The following is a 14,348-nucleotide window of genomic DNA, read 5'->3' on the forward strand; positions in this document are numbered from 1 at the left end:
AAATGCTTTTGGCCTGGTTGAAAACCACACGGCCCAGAGCCGCAAGCGATCCTTTCGGCGACTGCAAAGGGGAAAAGGAGAGAAGGGGGAGGGGGGGGACATGTTTCCGCACGGGCACGCCCAAGGCGAAAAGTGGTCTATATTTTGTACTGTACTGGATATTTGCAGCTGCTGTAGCTCTATGTGAAGACAATGCCCTAGACAATCTCGACAGCCGACCATCAGACGCAGTGAATGAACTGATGAACAAGAAATCCAGCGCTCAGAGAGGTACGGCATGCTTCTCCCTCCCGTTTAATCCCCAAAGAAAGAAACCGTAATCAAAAGAGATGGGATGTTGCCTCTCCTCCTCCATTGCGCCCCCTCTTCAACACCTTCAGATTCAGACCAGACGCCAGCACAACCCGAATCCAAACCCAAACGCCAATGCTAGCACGAGTAAACAACCGAAGTCAGGCATCTCTGCCTGGACACTCGAGAGCCAAAATACAAGCCAACGCCATACCCCAGCCGCAGTAGAACGAGTGTTAGAGAGAAGAGATGGCGCGATTGTTGCTGTGTCGCTTGATCATAGACTCCCATGGGACAGGAGGCTGGTTCTTCGCCTTGCAGTCGCCGCAGAGTAGTTGTGGGACACTAGAGTTGCGAGATTCCGTCAGTCACACAATTGTATGAGGCCTTGGTGGAGAGCTCTCTGGCCCTGGAGAGACGTACTATTCATAATGTGTTATCTCGGGCGGGCATCGCTTGTGTGTCATGGTGTAGACATCGCACCATTCCGAGGCGATGAACCGTTGATGTCCGCAGAGATACTCCCGCTGGATAAATTTGCACATGTTGTTCGAGAAAAGCTGTGATGAATGCAGTGAGAATCCGGCAGCGGGTCCGAGGCGCGACGGCAAGGCGATGTTGGGAAAAAGAGCGGCACACTTGAATTGACGGGAAGTCTTGAGAGGTAGAACGGAGGCCGGCCTGTTGGTCTTGTAGCGTAGGGAAGTTAGATACCCGCTGTAATCGGCTTGAGAGGAAGGTCACTTTTTCAGGTAATCCTCAATTGCACCTAGCCGCCTGACTCAATTGCTCGATTTGTCGGGCTGCAGCGAGGTGAGAACGAGGCGCTCACGAAGGATTAAGGTTGCGCCGACTTTGGCCCAGAAATCTCCGATCGGGGAACGGAAGGCAATCCGGGAGTCCCAAGACGGCGACTTGGAACCGGCTGGTGTCACCGAAGACGTTGGGACAGGGGCTTGCTCCATGCCATTCACAGCAATCTTTTGCCGTACACAAGACACGCCATGAGGCGCGCGCATGCCCATGGGGTAAAGGTTCAGCTGACCGTGGCGAAGAGGAGAAGTCGTAATTTGGGCCCTTGTCGCTAACTTTAGCGCAGTGGGCACTGATCCTTTTGGTGCCTTTTGCTTTTGGCGTATCCAGGTGGCCGGCCTGCCGGCTTCCCGGGACCAGGGACCTGGGAGCAGGAGGCGTTTCGTCGAAGGGCAGCAAGCACGCCACCATACGGAGAGTAACTACACAGTAGTGTTTTACACCAACTACCTACTGTAGTAGGGAGCGCTGGGGAAGTGGAGTTGACCTTTCTGAAACGTGCAGGAGCCCCGACTCTAGTGTATATCAGGTCTCCAGTAGCTTTCACTCCGGCGCGCTGCCCCGCAGCTGTCTTCAGCAGGCTATTATTTCGAGCTACAGGACAACCAAACTTGGTCGATTCCATTGGTCTCGGAAAATAATCGCGATCTGAGTCTTGGAACGTTGTTCAACCTCGCCACTGCAAAGTTCGCTGTGGGGGCAAGACATATCAGACACGGCGCTACGTTTGAAGCACAAGAAGGCAATGGCGTACACTTTACGAGTGTTGTGCTGATCAAGATGTATCCCAATTAGACGATGATTATCGCAGCTCACGACAAACGAGACAAAAAGCAAGAGCGGATTGGATGATTTGTCAAGCAGCGCAAGCCGAGGGTTTGCGCCTTTGCTTTCCCAAGATGGCAGGAGCCTCCCGCTCTCTGGGGTTCTGGACCCCCACGAGACAAGGTTTGGAGAGAGTTGGTTCCCCGACGCCGCCCAATTGCGTGCTGTCAGTTGACCAGTGCTGCATTGATCGCCCTGAACCCCTGTATGAGGTAGCAGCAAGCGAGGCCGACGCGAGATCACGCACCAAAGCCGCTGTTGCGCGGATCAAGGGTGCCCGCGGCCTGGCTCCGACCAGCAGAGATCCCTCAAGCGTTGGAGCAGCCGAAGAAAGGGGGGAAAAGAGCCCAGCTCGATAGCCAACGATCCATCCCAGCTGTCACTCTTAAACCTATCCAAGTGGGTAAAGCTGTCATTTTGTGAGTGAAACTGAGCCTAAAATTCGAACAGCGTTGAGGGAACCAGTGCACATCTCAGCACCAGCAACGCGACTTCCCTGCCCTCAACCAAAGCGACTATTTTTCTTTCCTCTGTATCATTTGCTCTTTTCTCCTTTCCTGCTCTTTTGCTTTGTTTTCTTTCCTTCCTTTTTCTTTTTCTTTTTCCTTGTCTTTTCCCTTTCTAGTTATTCAAGTTAACGCTAACTATTCACTACGGAGTATTCCGCACATACGTAATTACTGCATGGTTGTGGTGCACACGCACAGCATGGGGCGAATCTCGTCCCTCCCGCAACTAACCAGTTTCACCATCGTCATTTCCGGGTGCCGGAACCGAAACATGGATATTACGATTAAGCAACTTGCAACGCCACCTCCAAGCAACTTGGGACACTATTACCCTGCCGTTTTATAAACCGCAGCAGCAGTAATCAAAAATCATTGGCGGAACAAAGGCCGACCATGGCATCAGCATCCGACATTGCACGCGAGCAGCTTCTTAGCCAACCGAATCCAGGGATCTCTTTTCCAACACTTCATTACGCTCCGAGCTCTCCCCTGTCGAACCCCTTCTCTGCATGCCTAGCCCAAGCCGCATAAGGGCCATATGTCCATACGGAGTACAGCGTTGGTTTGTGCTACGGAGTAATTATAGGGCATTGCCTTACGCTGCTGCCCAGCTTGAAGCGATACCCACACTGGAAGACAAACTTTAGGCGACCCAGGATGCCAGCAACCCTCTTTGCGGCATCTCACCAATGTTCAACATGGCACGCGCTGGAAACACATCCCTCGTGAATGGTCCAGAGTGGAGCTTGCCACGAGAGTTCTACGGCGTCACGCCAACCCCCACCGGGACATCCGAATACCCACTGCCGATTTGGTCTACATGATCACGATCTATCCCACTCTGGTTCTCCCAAAGATCTGGTCTGGTTACATCCAGTTCTTAGCTGGCCTGTTCTGCCCTTGTGCGTTAATGAGGCAGCCTGACTTTCCCCACCGGTGGTCAATGCCTCATGAGTGAAGCTCAACGCTGACAAGAAGCCTCCACATTGAGTTCTCCGGATATTGAGGTACTGGCACAGCAAGGATACTCCTCTTGCGAGTCTCTCGGCCCATTCTCATTTGCAGATAGCAAGCTACCCGGTCGACGGATTTAACACACTGCTTTGCTGGGCGAAGTCACTCCCGCCCGATATGCGGTTATTTCGTTGTCGACCGGACAATCATATGTCACGCACCCTCGGAGACCAGTCCAGCATTGTGTGATCGGCTTGATTGACTTGGGCTACTAACAGAAAACTCGAGACATTGCGGAAAAAAGGAAATAGGAGGGGAATTTCAAGAAAGTGAGAAAGCGGACAGTCCCGCCCAAGGACCTCCCAAGGCGATCAAGCGTCCCGCCCGGTTCAGGCCACTGCGTCTGCGCTTCGGATTACATCCGTTTTGGTTCCGCACCCGCCATCTTTGAGGGATGGAAGACCGCTGAAACTGCCAGCCACGCGTCCCAAGGCCTAATGCAGTCGTATCTTCCGAGTGGGAACGGGTGACCACCACCATACCGCCCCTCCCAGGCCTCCAAGAACCAACCACCAGGTGGACTACCCTATCCGCCCACGACGCAGACGACTGGGGAGCACTTAGTTGCCGCACGAGCGCCACGCGATGTTGATCTGCTGAGTGAGGGCAACGGTGGCATCGTCGTCAGTGATGAGGCCGATGGCGGACGAGTTGGTGCTGGTGAGGGCAATGCGGTTGTTGATGTTGAGGATGCCATTGGCGCCGCACGGCGAGAAGATGTAGCTGGCCGTCGGGATCTGGTCCGTCTTGGTGTACACCTGGCCCTGCTCCCAGATGCCGCCGCCCGTGATGGACGTCTGCGTCGTCGTCGTGGCCGACGCGTCCTGGCTGAAGTAGTACGTGCTGTAGAAGGTGCCCGTCACGCCCGTCTCGAGCTGTGCGTAGCCGTGGTACGTGCTCTCGAGCACGGCAAACTGGAAGCCGCTGGGGTACTACGTGGGAGGCGAGACAGGTCAGCATCGCGTTTTTGGGCCGCCGTCTCTCGAGAGGAGATACTGGTCAGCTGCTGCCACCTACCTGGAGGTTCAAGTGGAGCTGGCAGTTCTTGCTCCTCTCAGTGGGGTTGAAGCCAGGCCCGATGTAGGTCTGGAACGCGTCGAAGCCGAAAGTGATGACCTATACGGGGTTGTCAGTGTCCGGTAGATCGAACCGTGGAAGGCAAGAGAGACGCACGGTCTTGTCGGGGGAGATGCTGGTGGACACGGTTCCCTGGGGGCATCCGTTGCCAGAGAAGCTGGCCGAGACGATCTGGATCTCCTTGGGGTCCGGAGCATCGGCCCAGCCATCATTGCCAACGACCGGACCGATGGGGCCGGCGGCGACGAGCGCGGGAAGGAGGAACGCGATGGAACGCATTTTGGCTGACTTGGAGCAACGAAACCGGGTTGTTCAAGACCTGAGGATGCTTTGGGGGAGTTTGAGAGTGCGGACAGGGGCTGTGCTGGTGCTGGAAGAAGGAGAGAAGACGGCGTTGTCGATGACGATGATCGGTCTTTATATCCCTTTCTCGCACCTCAGCTCTGGCAACCAGACTCTCTTCGTGCTCCCCTCGCCAGCCCCGCCTCCTCCCACATTCCGTCCACATTGCGACACAGACGGCAGCCCTCCCGACCGCGGAGGGAATGTTGCGCGCGTCGAGGTCGTCCTTGGCGCCCCAAGTCTGACTTCGTTAATTTGCATATCCAGATTGATGCATCCGCCCTATGGGGTCCAGCGGCCTGCGCCGATGTCCCTGCCTCCGTCCTTGCGGAGGCCGCTAGAGCCTGTTTCCGGAACGTAAAAATTCGCGTCGTCTTTGGTGGCTGGTCCGGGCCCCGAGGTCGTTCTCGCACGTTCGTTAGGCTGTGGTGGTTCGGTGGTTCGCGGCAAGCCGAATTTGCGGATGAAGTGAGGATAAATGAAACAGATATTAAGACGGGACGCACAGCTCTTATGTGCTCGCCTCACAGCGTACCATCGACCCGACCTAGCCCGCTTCGAGACCCAAGTCGGTTCGTGTCGGTTCGGTTTCGCGGCCTGGTCGCTGACAAAACCCCATTCACTTCATGAAGCTGATTCTTTTTATAGAAACCGTTTCCAAACTTTGCCATGTCAACATCGCCGCCCACCGGATCGGGGGCCAGTCCCTGAACCTTGGAGTCTCGGGTTTGCCGGGCGGTGAGCTGCACCGTTGCATCGCCCCGAATTCCAGATCCAGCCACGGGAGGCGCCGGGCTTATACAGTAGACGTAGTCTCGAGTCTGCGTGGCAATGGCAGGGCGAGTCGAAGTTGCAAATCAGCCCATCGATCTTCCCTGAGCTGCTCAGACCCGGCAGAGTGGGCAGAGGCGACATCCAACACATCGACGGGGAAATTCCCGTGCTGATCTGTTCCTGCAACCCGGACCTGGCAGCCCGCGTTGAGCCGTCCCACCGTGCTACACAGAGACTCACCTGGCTCCGTCAAAAGGTACTATTTTTGTGGCGGCGCAAGGGGCTGGTTGATTAAGCTTAATTGGGGATCCACTGGGGACGTTCCCTGCATGGCAAACAAGGCGAGTCTGAGTCGTGGCATGGTTGCATCTTTGCTGCGTCGGGGTAAGCTGGGAATGCAAGTCAGCTGATACAAGTGCATGAGGGCCCCAAAGGTCCTGCTCACCCTATCTCCGCGTCCGCCGGCAACGGCAACTCGGCATACGCCCTCACGAGTGGTTTGGATTGGCTGTGGACGTCACCGTCCCTCTCATAGGCACCATCACAATCGACGGTTTTGCCACAAGAACGGCGTTTGCCCGTTGCAGCCTGGGCTTGCCTCTCAATAGCTCGCACCAACTTTCGCTCAACCATGGTTCTGCCATACCGTTCTTGCCATACGGAGGAGTAATGGGAATACCTGGTCGAGCTGCCAGTCGCTGCCCGGAGCGTCCCTCAGCCTGCACTGCATGTACGAGGTAAGACACACACCACTCCATTTACCGTGATACCCGCCTCTTCGGCTTCCTGTCAGAGAAGTCCGGTTATTCATAACGCCTCATTTTCCAGAGCTTTCTAGGGCTGCTTGGCCTGTGCAATTCTCCCCTCAATTGCGGAAGTCCGGGTCTGAATCTCGGGATCGGATCCAGACAATGCCCCTGGCCCACAATCAGCAGGATCAGGTTCGATGTAACGTCGACCAACCCGGAACGGTCCTTCGTGGCATGCAACAGAACCTCGGACGAGTAAGTCCCGTTTAGGAACAGTCAATGAATAGCCGGCCAAAAAATGAAGCCGACTCAAGTACCAGCCATCACGGTCCTTCATTCACTCCGCAACCAACACCGCTGGGGGAAAAACAATCCAAATACGGTAACCCATGTTGGTGCCAGGCTAGAATCCGGGGCTGAGCTCCCAATATTCCCCCTCTCATAACCATGGAAACGCCATATTGCAGTTGCAAGTTGAAGTTGCAGTCCTGTCAGCCACCTGCACGGTACCGCTCCTGCTGCTCCACGCACGAGGGGGAGGCAGTTGGCGCGCATCGTACCTAGGGGTCGTCTACGAACTTTCGTGGCTGATCTTGCTCAAGGACCCTCTCGTCATGGCAATCTCCATGGACGGCCCTCTCACCACTGGTGCACTTATTTGGCACGGAACCCAATATGCCTTCCACGATTTTGCTGGTACCCTCCCTCTTGAGTCGTCGGTATCACAAAGATAAGAATAGCAACAGGGTATATTGTAATCCGTATATATTGTGTGATGCCAGTCGGCGAAGCAACAAAACCGGGCTCGATGAGAAGAGTGAACCGAGTCGTACGCTTCGTGTTCGCTGTGATAAATCGACGTTAGTAGCGAAGGTCCACGTCCTGTTCGCGCAGACGCTGCACACTGCCTGCCTACTACCACCACCATGTACATAAGAGCAGTACGGATCCACGGGCATGAGAGCACGGGATCGAAAATATCGTTCGCCAGCACCAGAACGGTCAAGTTCTGGGCCCTGGACCTGGTACACATGTGCTCATGTCCTCCACGGGCAGGACCCCGTTCCGGATAGTTACCAGGCTGAGGAGCAGCGGATGTGAAGGCGAGCTGCTAACCGTAAGGGGATGAGACCCCGGGGCTCGACCGGAACGCCGGAAGACACAAAGTGACCACTGCCCATGACTGACCGTCTTGGGGATGGTTGACCGCGCATCAGATCGGATTACGGAAACCGCCATGCCGTCTGCTGCACCCATGATCGACATGATCCTCCCGCCAAGAACCAAGGGGAGGGGGGTAAAAAGGGGGGGGGAGGCCCCCATCCCAAAAGACTGGTACCGCACAGCGCATGAAGCATCTTCATCCGCCAGGACGTTGGAATGGATGCGGAGAATGCGGAGAAGCAAAGGGGTTACAACGATACGACAACCTCTGAACCACCTCCCTTCTCCGCTCCCCTCTTCCCTTTTTTTTGTCTGATCTATCGTCGGGCGGAGGCTGAAGGTCGGAGAGAGGGTTAACGTAACAGACAGACCATGGAAGACGCTGCGGAAGTGGCGTGACTTGACAAACGCCAATGCATTTTCCCCGCGCAAAGACGGCGCAGAGACACAAATGCATGCCGCCTGAAGCAAATGCATTGCAATAATAAGTACGTTGTACATACATCTCTCAACAGAGCACGCTACATGATCAACTTTTCCCATCCTCATTGACTTCCCCGTCTGCTGGCCCCAGATGACCCAACCCCTTACTGCTTCTCAACCTCCTTGAGGATACCAGCCAGGTTGATGCTCTTGGGCCGCTCAATTGGCAGGCCAAGGGCCCGATCCCAGATCAGCTGGGCCAGGGGACCCAAGCCGCGGCTCACGCCAAAGGTGGCAGTGTAGTAGAGGGTCTCGTGGAAGCCGTAGTGGTGGAACAGGACGCCGGAGCTGCTGTCGACGTTGGGGTAGGGGTTCTTTGTCTTGCCGTGCTTCTTGAGCACCTCGGGCGCGATGCGGCTGTTGGTCTGGACCAGCTTGAAGACCGGGTCGCGGGCAATCTCCGGCCGCGCGGCGGCGTAGTCCATGAGGGCCTCGAAGCGCGGGTCGGGCTTGCGCAGGACGGCGTGGCCGTAGCCGGGAACGACCCGTCCCGAGTTGAGAGTCGCCCAGAGGTAGTCCTGCACGTCTTGGTCGGTGTAGGACTCCGGAATGGCTTCCTTCATCTGGAGGATCCAGCGAAGGACTTCCTGGGCGGCGAGGCTGTGTGGGAGGTATGTTAGTTAGTGTTTCTGTCTTGTCCACAAAGAGGGCGAGCCGGGACTGAGGATAGGGGGGGGAGAAGCATACCCGTGCAGCGGTCCGGCCAGACCCTGCAGACCGGCGCTGTAGCTGAGGAAGGGGTCGCTCAGAGCGCTACCCACTAGATGTGTCGTGTGGGCCGAGACGTTGCCGCCCTCGTGGTCGCCGTGCAGGGCAAGGTACAGGCGCAGGAGGTCCTGGAAGTTCTCGTTCTCCGGGCCGCCCTTGCCGAGCATGGCGGCGAAGTTGTAGGACCAGTCCTGCTCGAAGTCGATCTCGGCAGGCAGCGGGCCGCCGCCGCGGTAGGAGTTCTGGTAGATCTTGGCGGCAATGGTGGGCAGCTTGGCGAGCAGCGAAATGCAGTCGTCAAAGGTGGGCTCCCAGTAGTCGGCCTTGCTGAGGCCCTTCTCGTAGGCCTTGGCAAACTTGGAGGTGTAGTTGAGGGCCGAGACGGCAATGGCAAACTGGGTCATGGGGTGCAGGTCGCGCGGGAAATTGTCGAGCATCTTGTTGACGAAGTCGGGCAGTTGACCCTGCTCGGCAAGCTCGCGCGAGAACTGGCGGACCTGGTTGACCGAGGGCACCTTGCCGGTCAGCAGCAACCAGAACATGGCCTCGGGCAACATCTCGGTGCCCGTCTTGCCCTTGGGCAGCTCCTTCTGGCAGTCCTTGATGGTGCGCCCGTGGAAGCGGATGCCCTCGTTGGCGTCGAGCACGGAGCCCTCCCAAACCATGGCCTTGAGCCCGCGCATGCCGCCAATGGTGTTCTCAACCTTGACCTCGCCGATGACCTTGGACCCGTGGGCCTTGACCTTCTTGAGCAGCTCACGCTTCTCGGGGATAACCTCCTTGAGCGTCGTCTTAAGGTCAGGCTCGGCGGTCGCGTATGACCGGCGCGCATGGCAAAGGGGAGTCACAAAGGGCTGCTGGCAGTCAGCGATTGCTATCCTCTCGACGTTTTCCTCTCGATCGGCCAAGACAAACGGGGGGATGAGGAGAAAATCCGGGGCATCACTATATTCGTCTGGCTTACCCGCAGGGCCCCGGTCAGGGCGCGCCGTCCCGTCCTCAGATTCAATGCCATTGTGTGATGTTATGATGTTCCTCCTGCCACGAAATGCGGACTTGATGATCGAGAGAGATTTGGCCGGTTCCCAATTTATTTACTCGGGTTCTGGCAGCGGCGTGCGGGGTGCCGAGCTATCCCTGTTGCTGGCGGCTTCGCGAACGTGACAAGCGATCGCGGGTTAGAAGGCGTAGTTGTCTTACGACAGCTTTCGAATTCTCTATAATAGGGAAAAACAATTGAATTCAAATTCTCGAGTGATCGGAGAGTTTTAATTGTCTCAGCGAATGCCCCTTCTTCTGCATGTGCAACTGCAGCCGGGGGCCTCTTTGATTTGCCGACCCCAGCCCTTCGCACGTCACGCATCCCCAAGCCGAGGAAAGCCGTCGGTGCCCCGCATGGGCTGCCGTTCCCCGGACAAACGGTTCTGGGGAATAACCCATTGGCCAATGGAGCTGGGGCAGCATCCCTCGGCTTTTGCGGCTCGCCACTCAAGCTGACCGCTCCCCATCCCCGACCTTGTGAAAGGAGGACGGATTTCACTACGATTGCCCTGACTCCACAGCAAAGCCCGAGAAGGCAGTATAATTACACTGCAATGTGTGTGTGCGAGCCGTGCCCAAGTGTTAACTGCTGGTTTTTATTGAGCCATCAAAACAAGTTGATCAATCTGCAGGGTATCTCTCTTGGCCAAGGTCCGGATCTCGTTTATCTCACAAGCAACTCCTTATCATGAATTGCACGTGGAGTGTGCCAGTACGGATGACGGACTCCCCACCACGCATTCCGTACCTGAATGTCCTCGAATGCTACAAGTTTTGGACCCGAGATATGATGCATATTGAAGCATCAAGACAGACAAAGATTTAAACGAAGAATATTATGTTTTAACCTTGGTTTTAGTGCCACCCTAGCAGGTCGTGTACACCTCCTCCAGGATTCTGAATCCTAGCGTGGTACATGGGTCGCCCGCAAAATCTCCTATTGGCGCAAGTACCGCGCTAGGATTCAGAATCCTGGAGGAGGTGTATATCCTCCTTGCCTTCTTTCCTGTCCTCACCGCCAAGACCTTAATCAGTATGGTTCCTTGGCCGGGCCCCAGCGCATGACGCTTTTTTGGGGTTCCCACGAGCGTGTCCACATCCTTGATTGGCCAGTTCAATTCATCAGCTCTGCCCCTCCAAGAACCCTTATCGCGAGACCCTGCGCATCTCCTCTCTGCCCCCGCTGACGACATCAACAGCAAAAGGTTCGACCTTTTCTCGGAGGCACATTTGTTATCTGCATGCGCAACTTCTCACCGTGGTCAGATTTTTTTTCCTCGGTTTTGTGACCCTTTTTTTTTTAACTGCGCATCGTCCGAACCTACAAACGCCCAACGATTTTTCCACTGCGAGATTAGGTAGTCGAGACGCGAAATAGAACTCTTCACCATGGAGATAACCGTAGACGACTTGCCGGGCCTGCTTGAGAATGACACGTCGGTTAAACTGGCCGGTATTGACGCCGATGGCATGCTGCGCGGCAAGCTCGTCTCCAAGAAAAAGTTCCTTTCCATCGCCCAGAGCGGCTTCGGTTTCTGCTCCGTCATTTTCGGCTGGGACATGCACGACATGACCTACTTGCAGGAGCTGAAGGTCAGCAACAAGGAGAACGGGTATAGAGACATCATTGCCGTGCCGGACCTCAGCAGCTTTCGGCGTATCCCCTGGGAGAACAACGTGCCATTCTTCCTGGTCAGCTTCTTCGATCCCCTTACCAAGGAGCCGGTGCCGGCATGTCCGCGGGGATTGCTCAAGACGCAGCTGGACAAGCTGGCAACCAAGGGCTTCGGCGCCATGGCCGGGGGTGAGTGACGGGGATGGGGATCAGATCGTCCCGTTACACCAGCGATCGGGACGCGCAGCTGACGCCGTCATGCCACAGCCGAGTACGAGTTCTACCAGTTCAAGACGCCGTTATCCAACGGCAAGCAATCCACCGCCGCATACCTCCAAGAGAACCCACCCCACTCGCTCCCGTCCTTGACTGAAGGCATGTTCGGCTACAGCCTGACGCGACCCGTCCACAACCAAGATTACTACTACGACATCTTCAACACGTGTCGGGCATTCAAGTGCGACATCGAAGGGTGGCATACCGAGAGTGGGCCGGGCGTCTACGAGGCCGCGCTGGAATTTGGTGAGCTTGGACAGATGGCGGACCGGGCGAGCCTGTTCAAGTATGTCGTCAAGTCATTGGGGATTAAGCACGGCATCACGCCTTGCTTCATGGCCAAGCCCAAGCAGGGGCTCCCGGGCAACAGCGGGCACATGCACATCTCGCTGGTCGATGCGAACGGGGACAACCTGCTGTACCGCGGCGAGGCGGACCCGAACCCGCCCTACCCGGATGTGGCCTACCTCTCCGACCTGGGGCGGCACTTTCTAGCCGGCATCCTGGAGGGTCTCCCGGACGTCATGCCCATGGTGGCGCCCACGATCAACAGCTACAAGCGCCTGGTCGAGAACTTCTGGGCGCCCGTCACGGTCTCGTGGGGCCTGGAACACCGCGCCGCCTCGATCCGACTGATAGCCCCGCCGACCTCCAAGCCGGGGGCCACGCGGTTCGAGGTCCGCGTCCCGGGGGCGGACGCCAACCCCTATTACGTGCTGGCGGCCGTTCTCGCGCTGGGCTGGCGTGGCGTCGAGAAGAAGTTGGACTTCCCTTGCCCTCCCCTCGGCAAGGGCGAGGATGTGGGCGGCAGCTCGGATATGGGCGTCCGGCTGGCCAAGACGCTGCGCGAGGCGAACGATAGGTTCATGCGCAAGGGCAGCATCGCGCGCGAGGTGTTTGGCGACGAGTTTGTGGACCACTTTGGGGGCACGAGGGCCCATGAGATTCGGCTGTGGGATGAGGCCGTGACAGACTGGTGAGCTCTCTCTCTCTCTCTCTCCTTCCTTCCCTCCCTCCTCTTTCCTCCCGCGCCCCCTTTTTCTGCATCCCACTCTCTTCTCCCCTTTGGTTATGGAAGGAGATAGCTAGAGACAAGCTGACGTTCGTGGAAAAAAAAAGGGAGATGAAGAGGTATATCGAAACGGTCTGAGTTTATGCATCAGCGTTGGGCGTGGTTTGAGCGGTTGGAGGTGGCAATGTCTCACCAGCTCTTATGACCGCCAGCTCTTACGATACCCCATTTGAGGCATTGCATGACGGCGTTGAATGACGAGCATAGTCTTTGATCAGCATCACTTTCTACATGAACTAGCCGCGGATCTCAATACTTCAGGTGAGGTTCTCCTAGCCCCAGATGGCACAATCTAGAACCCTCTCATTCTCCCATTGTTCAAGGAAAAGGAAACCAAGAATGGAATCTCTGGACTTCATATTCTCCCTGCCTCTCTTCACTCTTCGACATCCCCCCCCTCAGGCAAGACGCTCTGCGCCTCTGTTTTTTTCCTCTGCTTTGTTATCACTTCACTGTCATCCCTCCATAACTATTGGACAACTGAAAGTTGGAGAAAAAGGGCATCCTGGCGTTGATCGATCAAGTGCGATGCCCTGTCCCCAAGCCGCGGTGTCGACGCGGCGGTGTGTCGCCGAGCGGGTGAGCGGGTACGTGATTCGCCCATTCTCCACCGCATCGTCAAGCAAGGTGCAGTCGGCAGTGGCTTCCGGTCGAAGTCGTTGCCTGGCGCGGATCTTGCGACATGCATACCTAGCCCAGCAGAGATCGCGTTGACAGCTGGCTGTGCGCCATCTGCACCACAACCGCGACCCACGACGGGGACATGGCCGTTCAGACGGGCGCGCTGTAAGTACCTAATGTATGTCTTGTACTTGTCCACGAGCAGCGGAACACCAAGGGTTAAGGCTTTCATCTAGTGCGGGTTCGCACGACACATTATTAAGAGGCATCACTTAAGAACGAGCGGCGACAGGGATCATCATAGAAGCAGCCGAGAGTGACTTCAGCCGGGGGGCGGGGGCGCGGGGGGATGGTGAGCTGTAGAGTCTGCCATGATCTTTCCCCATCCGGACTTCGAGGTAGGGCTGCCGCAGATGCTGAAGGCGCACGATGGTAGGCAGGTGGAGAGGGCGACAGCTCGCCACGTCAGAGCCAAGGCATGCTTCCTCTGCAGCAAGCGGCATGGCAGGTATCCGAGACGACGCCGGGACGACAATCCCATAATCCGTGACAATGCTTACCTACGCGACCAAGCCGTCTAATTTTGGTTTTGGGAGTTGACTGCAACTCGAGGAGGGCAATAGCTAGCAGCTGGGGCCCCTGATTGGATGCCGAACGTCGACACTAGGGAGTGGCGGGGAGATTGAAAAAAAAGAAAGACTGTATCGCAGTGCGTGGCCCATTTGAATGCGGTCAATTAGTCTAGATCTACCTCGGCGACGATCTAGATCTGTGGACTACTAATCGCATCACCACGGAGGGCTAATTATAGGTTTGCGAGGAACCCCCCTGAATCAACAGATCAGCATCCCTCTTACACCAACCTGGCTGGGTAAGGTAGGTACTACTTTCGGGGACGTCCGCAACAGCTATGGACGCACTTCGGGACGTATTAGGTTGCCTTCTGTCAAGTGAGGATTATAACTACCAATGTG

General features: G+C 56.4%; 4 protein-coding genes across 4 annotated transcripts; 1 reads left to right on the plus strand and 3 right to left on the minus strand.

Annotated features, from left to right (window-relative positions):
- Positions 1-453: 453 nt before the first annotated feature.
- On the minus strand, positions 454-1,308 carry MYCTH_2084107 (uncharacterized protein). Its single transcript, XM_003666358.1, has 2 exons — positions 715-1,308; positions 454-636 (listed from the first exon to the last, which is right to left on the minus strand). Exons 1-2 carry the CDS (start codon positions 834-836, stop codon positions 528-530), a joined length of 231 nt encoding a protein of 76 aa, XP_003666406.1. The 5' UTR covers positions 837-1,308; the 3' UTR covers positions 454-527.
- Positions 1,309-4,012: 2,704 nt separating this feature from the next.
- Positions 4,013-4,808, minus strand: MYCTH_39233 (uncharacterized protein; the record flags this gene model as incomplete). Its single annotated transcript, XM_003666359.1, has 3 exons — positions 4,013-4,384; positions 4,470-4,568; positions 4,626-4,808. The coding sequence occupies 3 exons, from the start codon at positions 4,806-4,808 to the stop codon at positions 4,013-4,015; spliced, it is 654 nt and encodes a 217-aa protein (XP_003666407.1).
- Positions 4,809-7,943: 3,135 nt separating this feature from the next.
- MYCTH_2311062 (uncharacterized protein) lies at positions 7,944-10,061 on the minus strand. The gene is made up of 3 exons (XM_003666360.1): positions 9,714-10,061; positions 8,729-9,603; positions 7,944-8,641 (listed from the first exon to the last, which is right to left on the minus strand). Exons 1-3 carry the CDS (start codon positions 9,762-9,764, stop codon positions 8,146-8,148), a joined length of 1,422 nt encoding a protein of 473 aa, XP_003666408.1. The 5' UTR covers positions 9,765-10,061; the 3' UTR covers positions 7,944-8,145.
- A 907-nt stretch (positions 10,062-10,968) lies between these two features.
- MYCTH_2311065 (uncharacterized protein) lies at positions 10,969-12,745 on the plus strand. Its single transcript, XM_003666361.1, has 2 exons — positions 10,969-11,594; positions 11,673-12,745. The coding sequence occupies exons 1-2, from the start codon at positions 11,180-11,182 to the stop codon at positions 12,659-12,661; spliced, it is 1,404 nt and encodes a 467-aa protein (XP_003666409.1). The 5' UTR covers positions 10,969-11,179; the 3' UTR covers positions 12,662-12,745.
- The last annotated feature ends 1,603 nt before the right edge of the window (positions 12,746-14,348 follow it).

Source organism: Thermothelomyces thermophilus, chromosome 6, assembly GCF_000226095.1.
Source record: "Thermothelomyces thermophilus ATCC 42464 chromosome 6, complete sequence".
NCBI classification, from domain to species: Eukaryota; Fungi; Ascomycota; class Sordariomycetes; order Sordariales; family Chaetomiaceae; genus Thermothelomyces; species Thermothelomyces thermophilus.

Coding starts and splice junctions, on each gene's coding strand:
- MYCTH_2084107 (XM_003666358.1), bottom strand. CDS start 836: ATGTGCAAATTTATCCAGCGGGAGTATCTCTGCGGACATCAACGGTTC. Junction 637..714: donor GAGATAACACATTATGAATA/GTACGTCTCTCC, acceptor TCGCAACTCTAG/TGTCCCACAACTACTCTGCG.
- MYCTH_2311062 (XM_003666360.1), bottom strand. CDS start 9,764: ATGGCATTGAATCTGAGGACGGGACGGCGCGCCCTGACCGGGGCCCTG. Junction 9,604..9,713: donor CCCTGACCGGGGCCCTGCGG/GTAAGCCAGACG, acceptor GACTGCCAGCAG/CCCTTTGTGACTCCCCTTTG. Junction 8,642..8,728: donor CTGGCCGGACCGCTGCACGG/GTATGCTTCTCC, acceptor CCTCCCACACAG/CCTCGCCGCCCAGGAAGTCC.
- MYCTH_2311065 (XM_003666361.1), top strand. CDS start 11,180: ATGGAGATAACCGTAGACGACTTGCCGGGCCTGCTTGAGAATGACACG. Junction 11,595..11,672: donor CTTCGGCGCCATGGCCGGGG/GTGAGTGACGGG, acceptor GTCATGCCACAG/CCGAGTACGAGTTCTACCAG.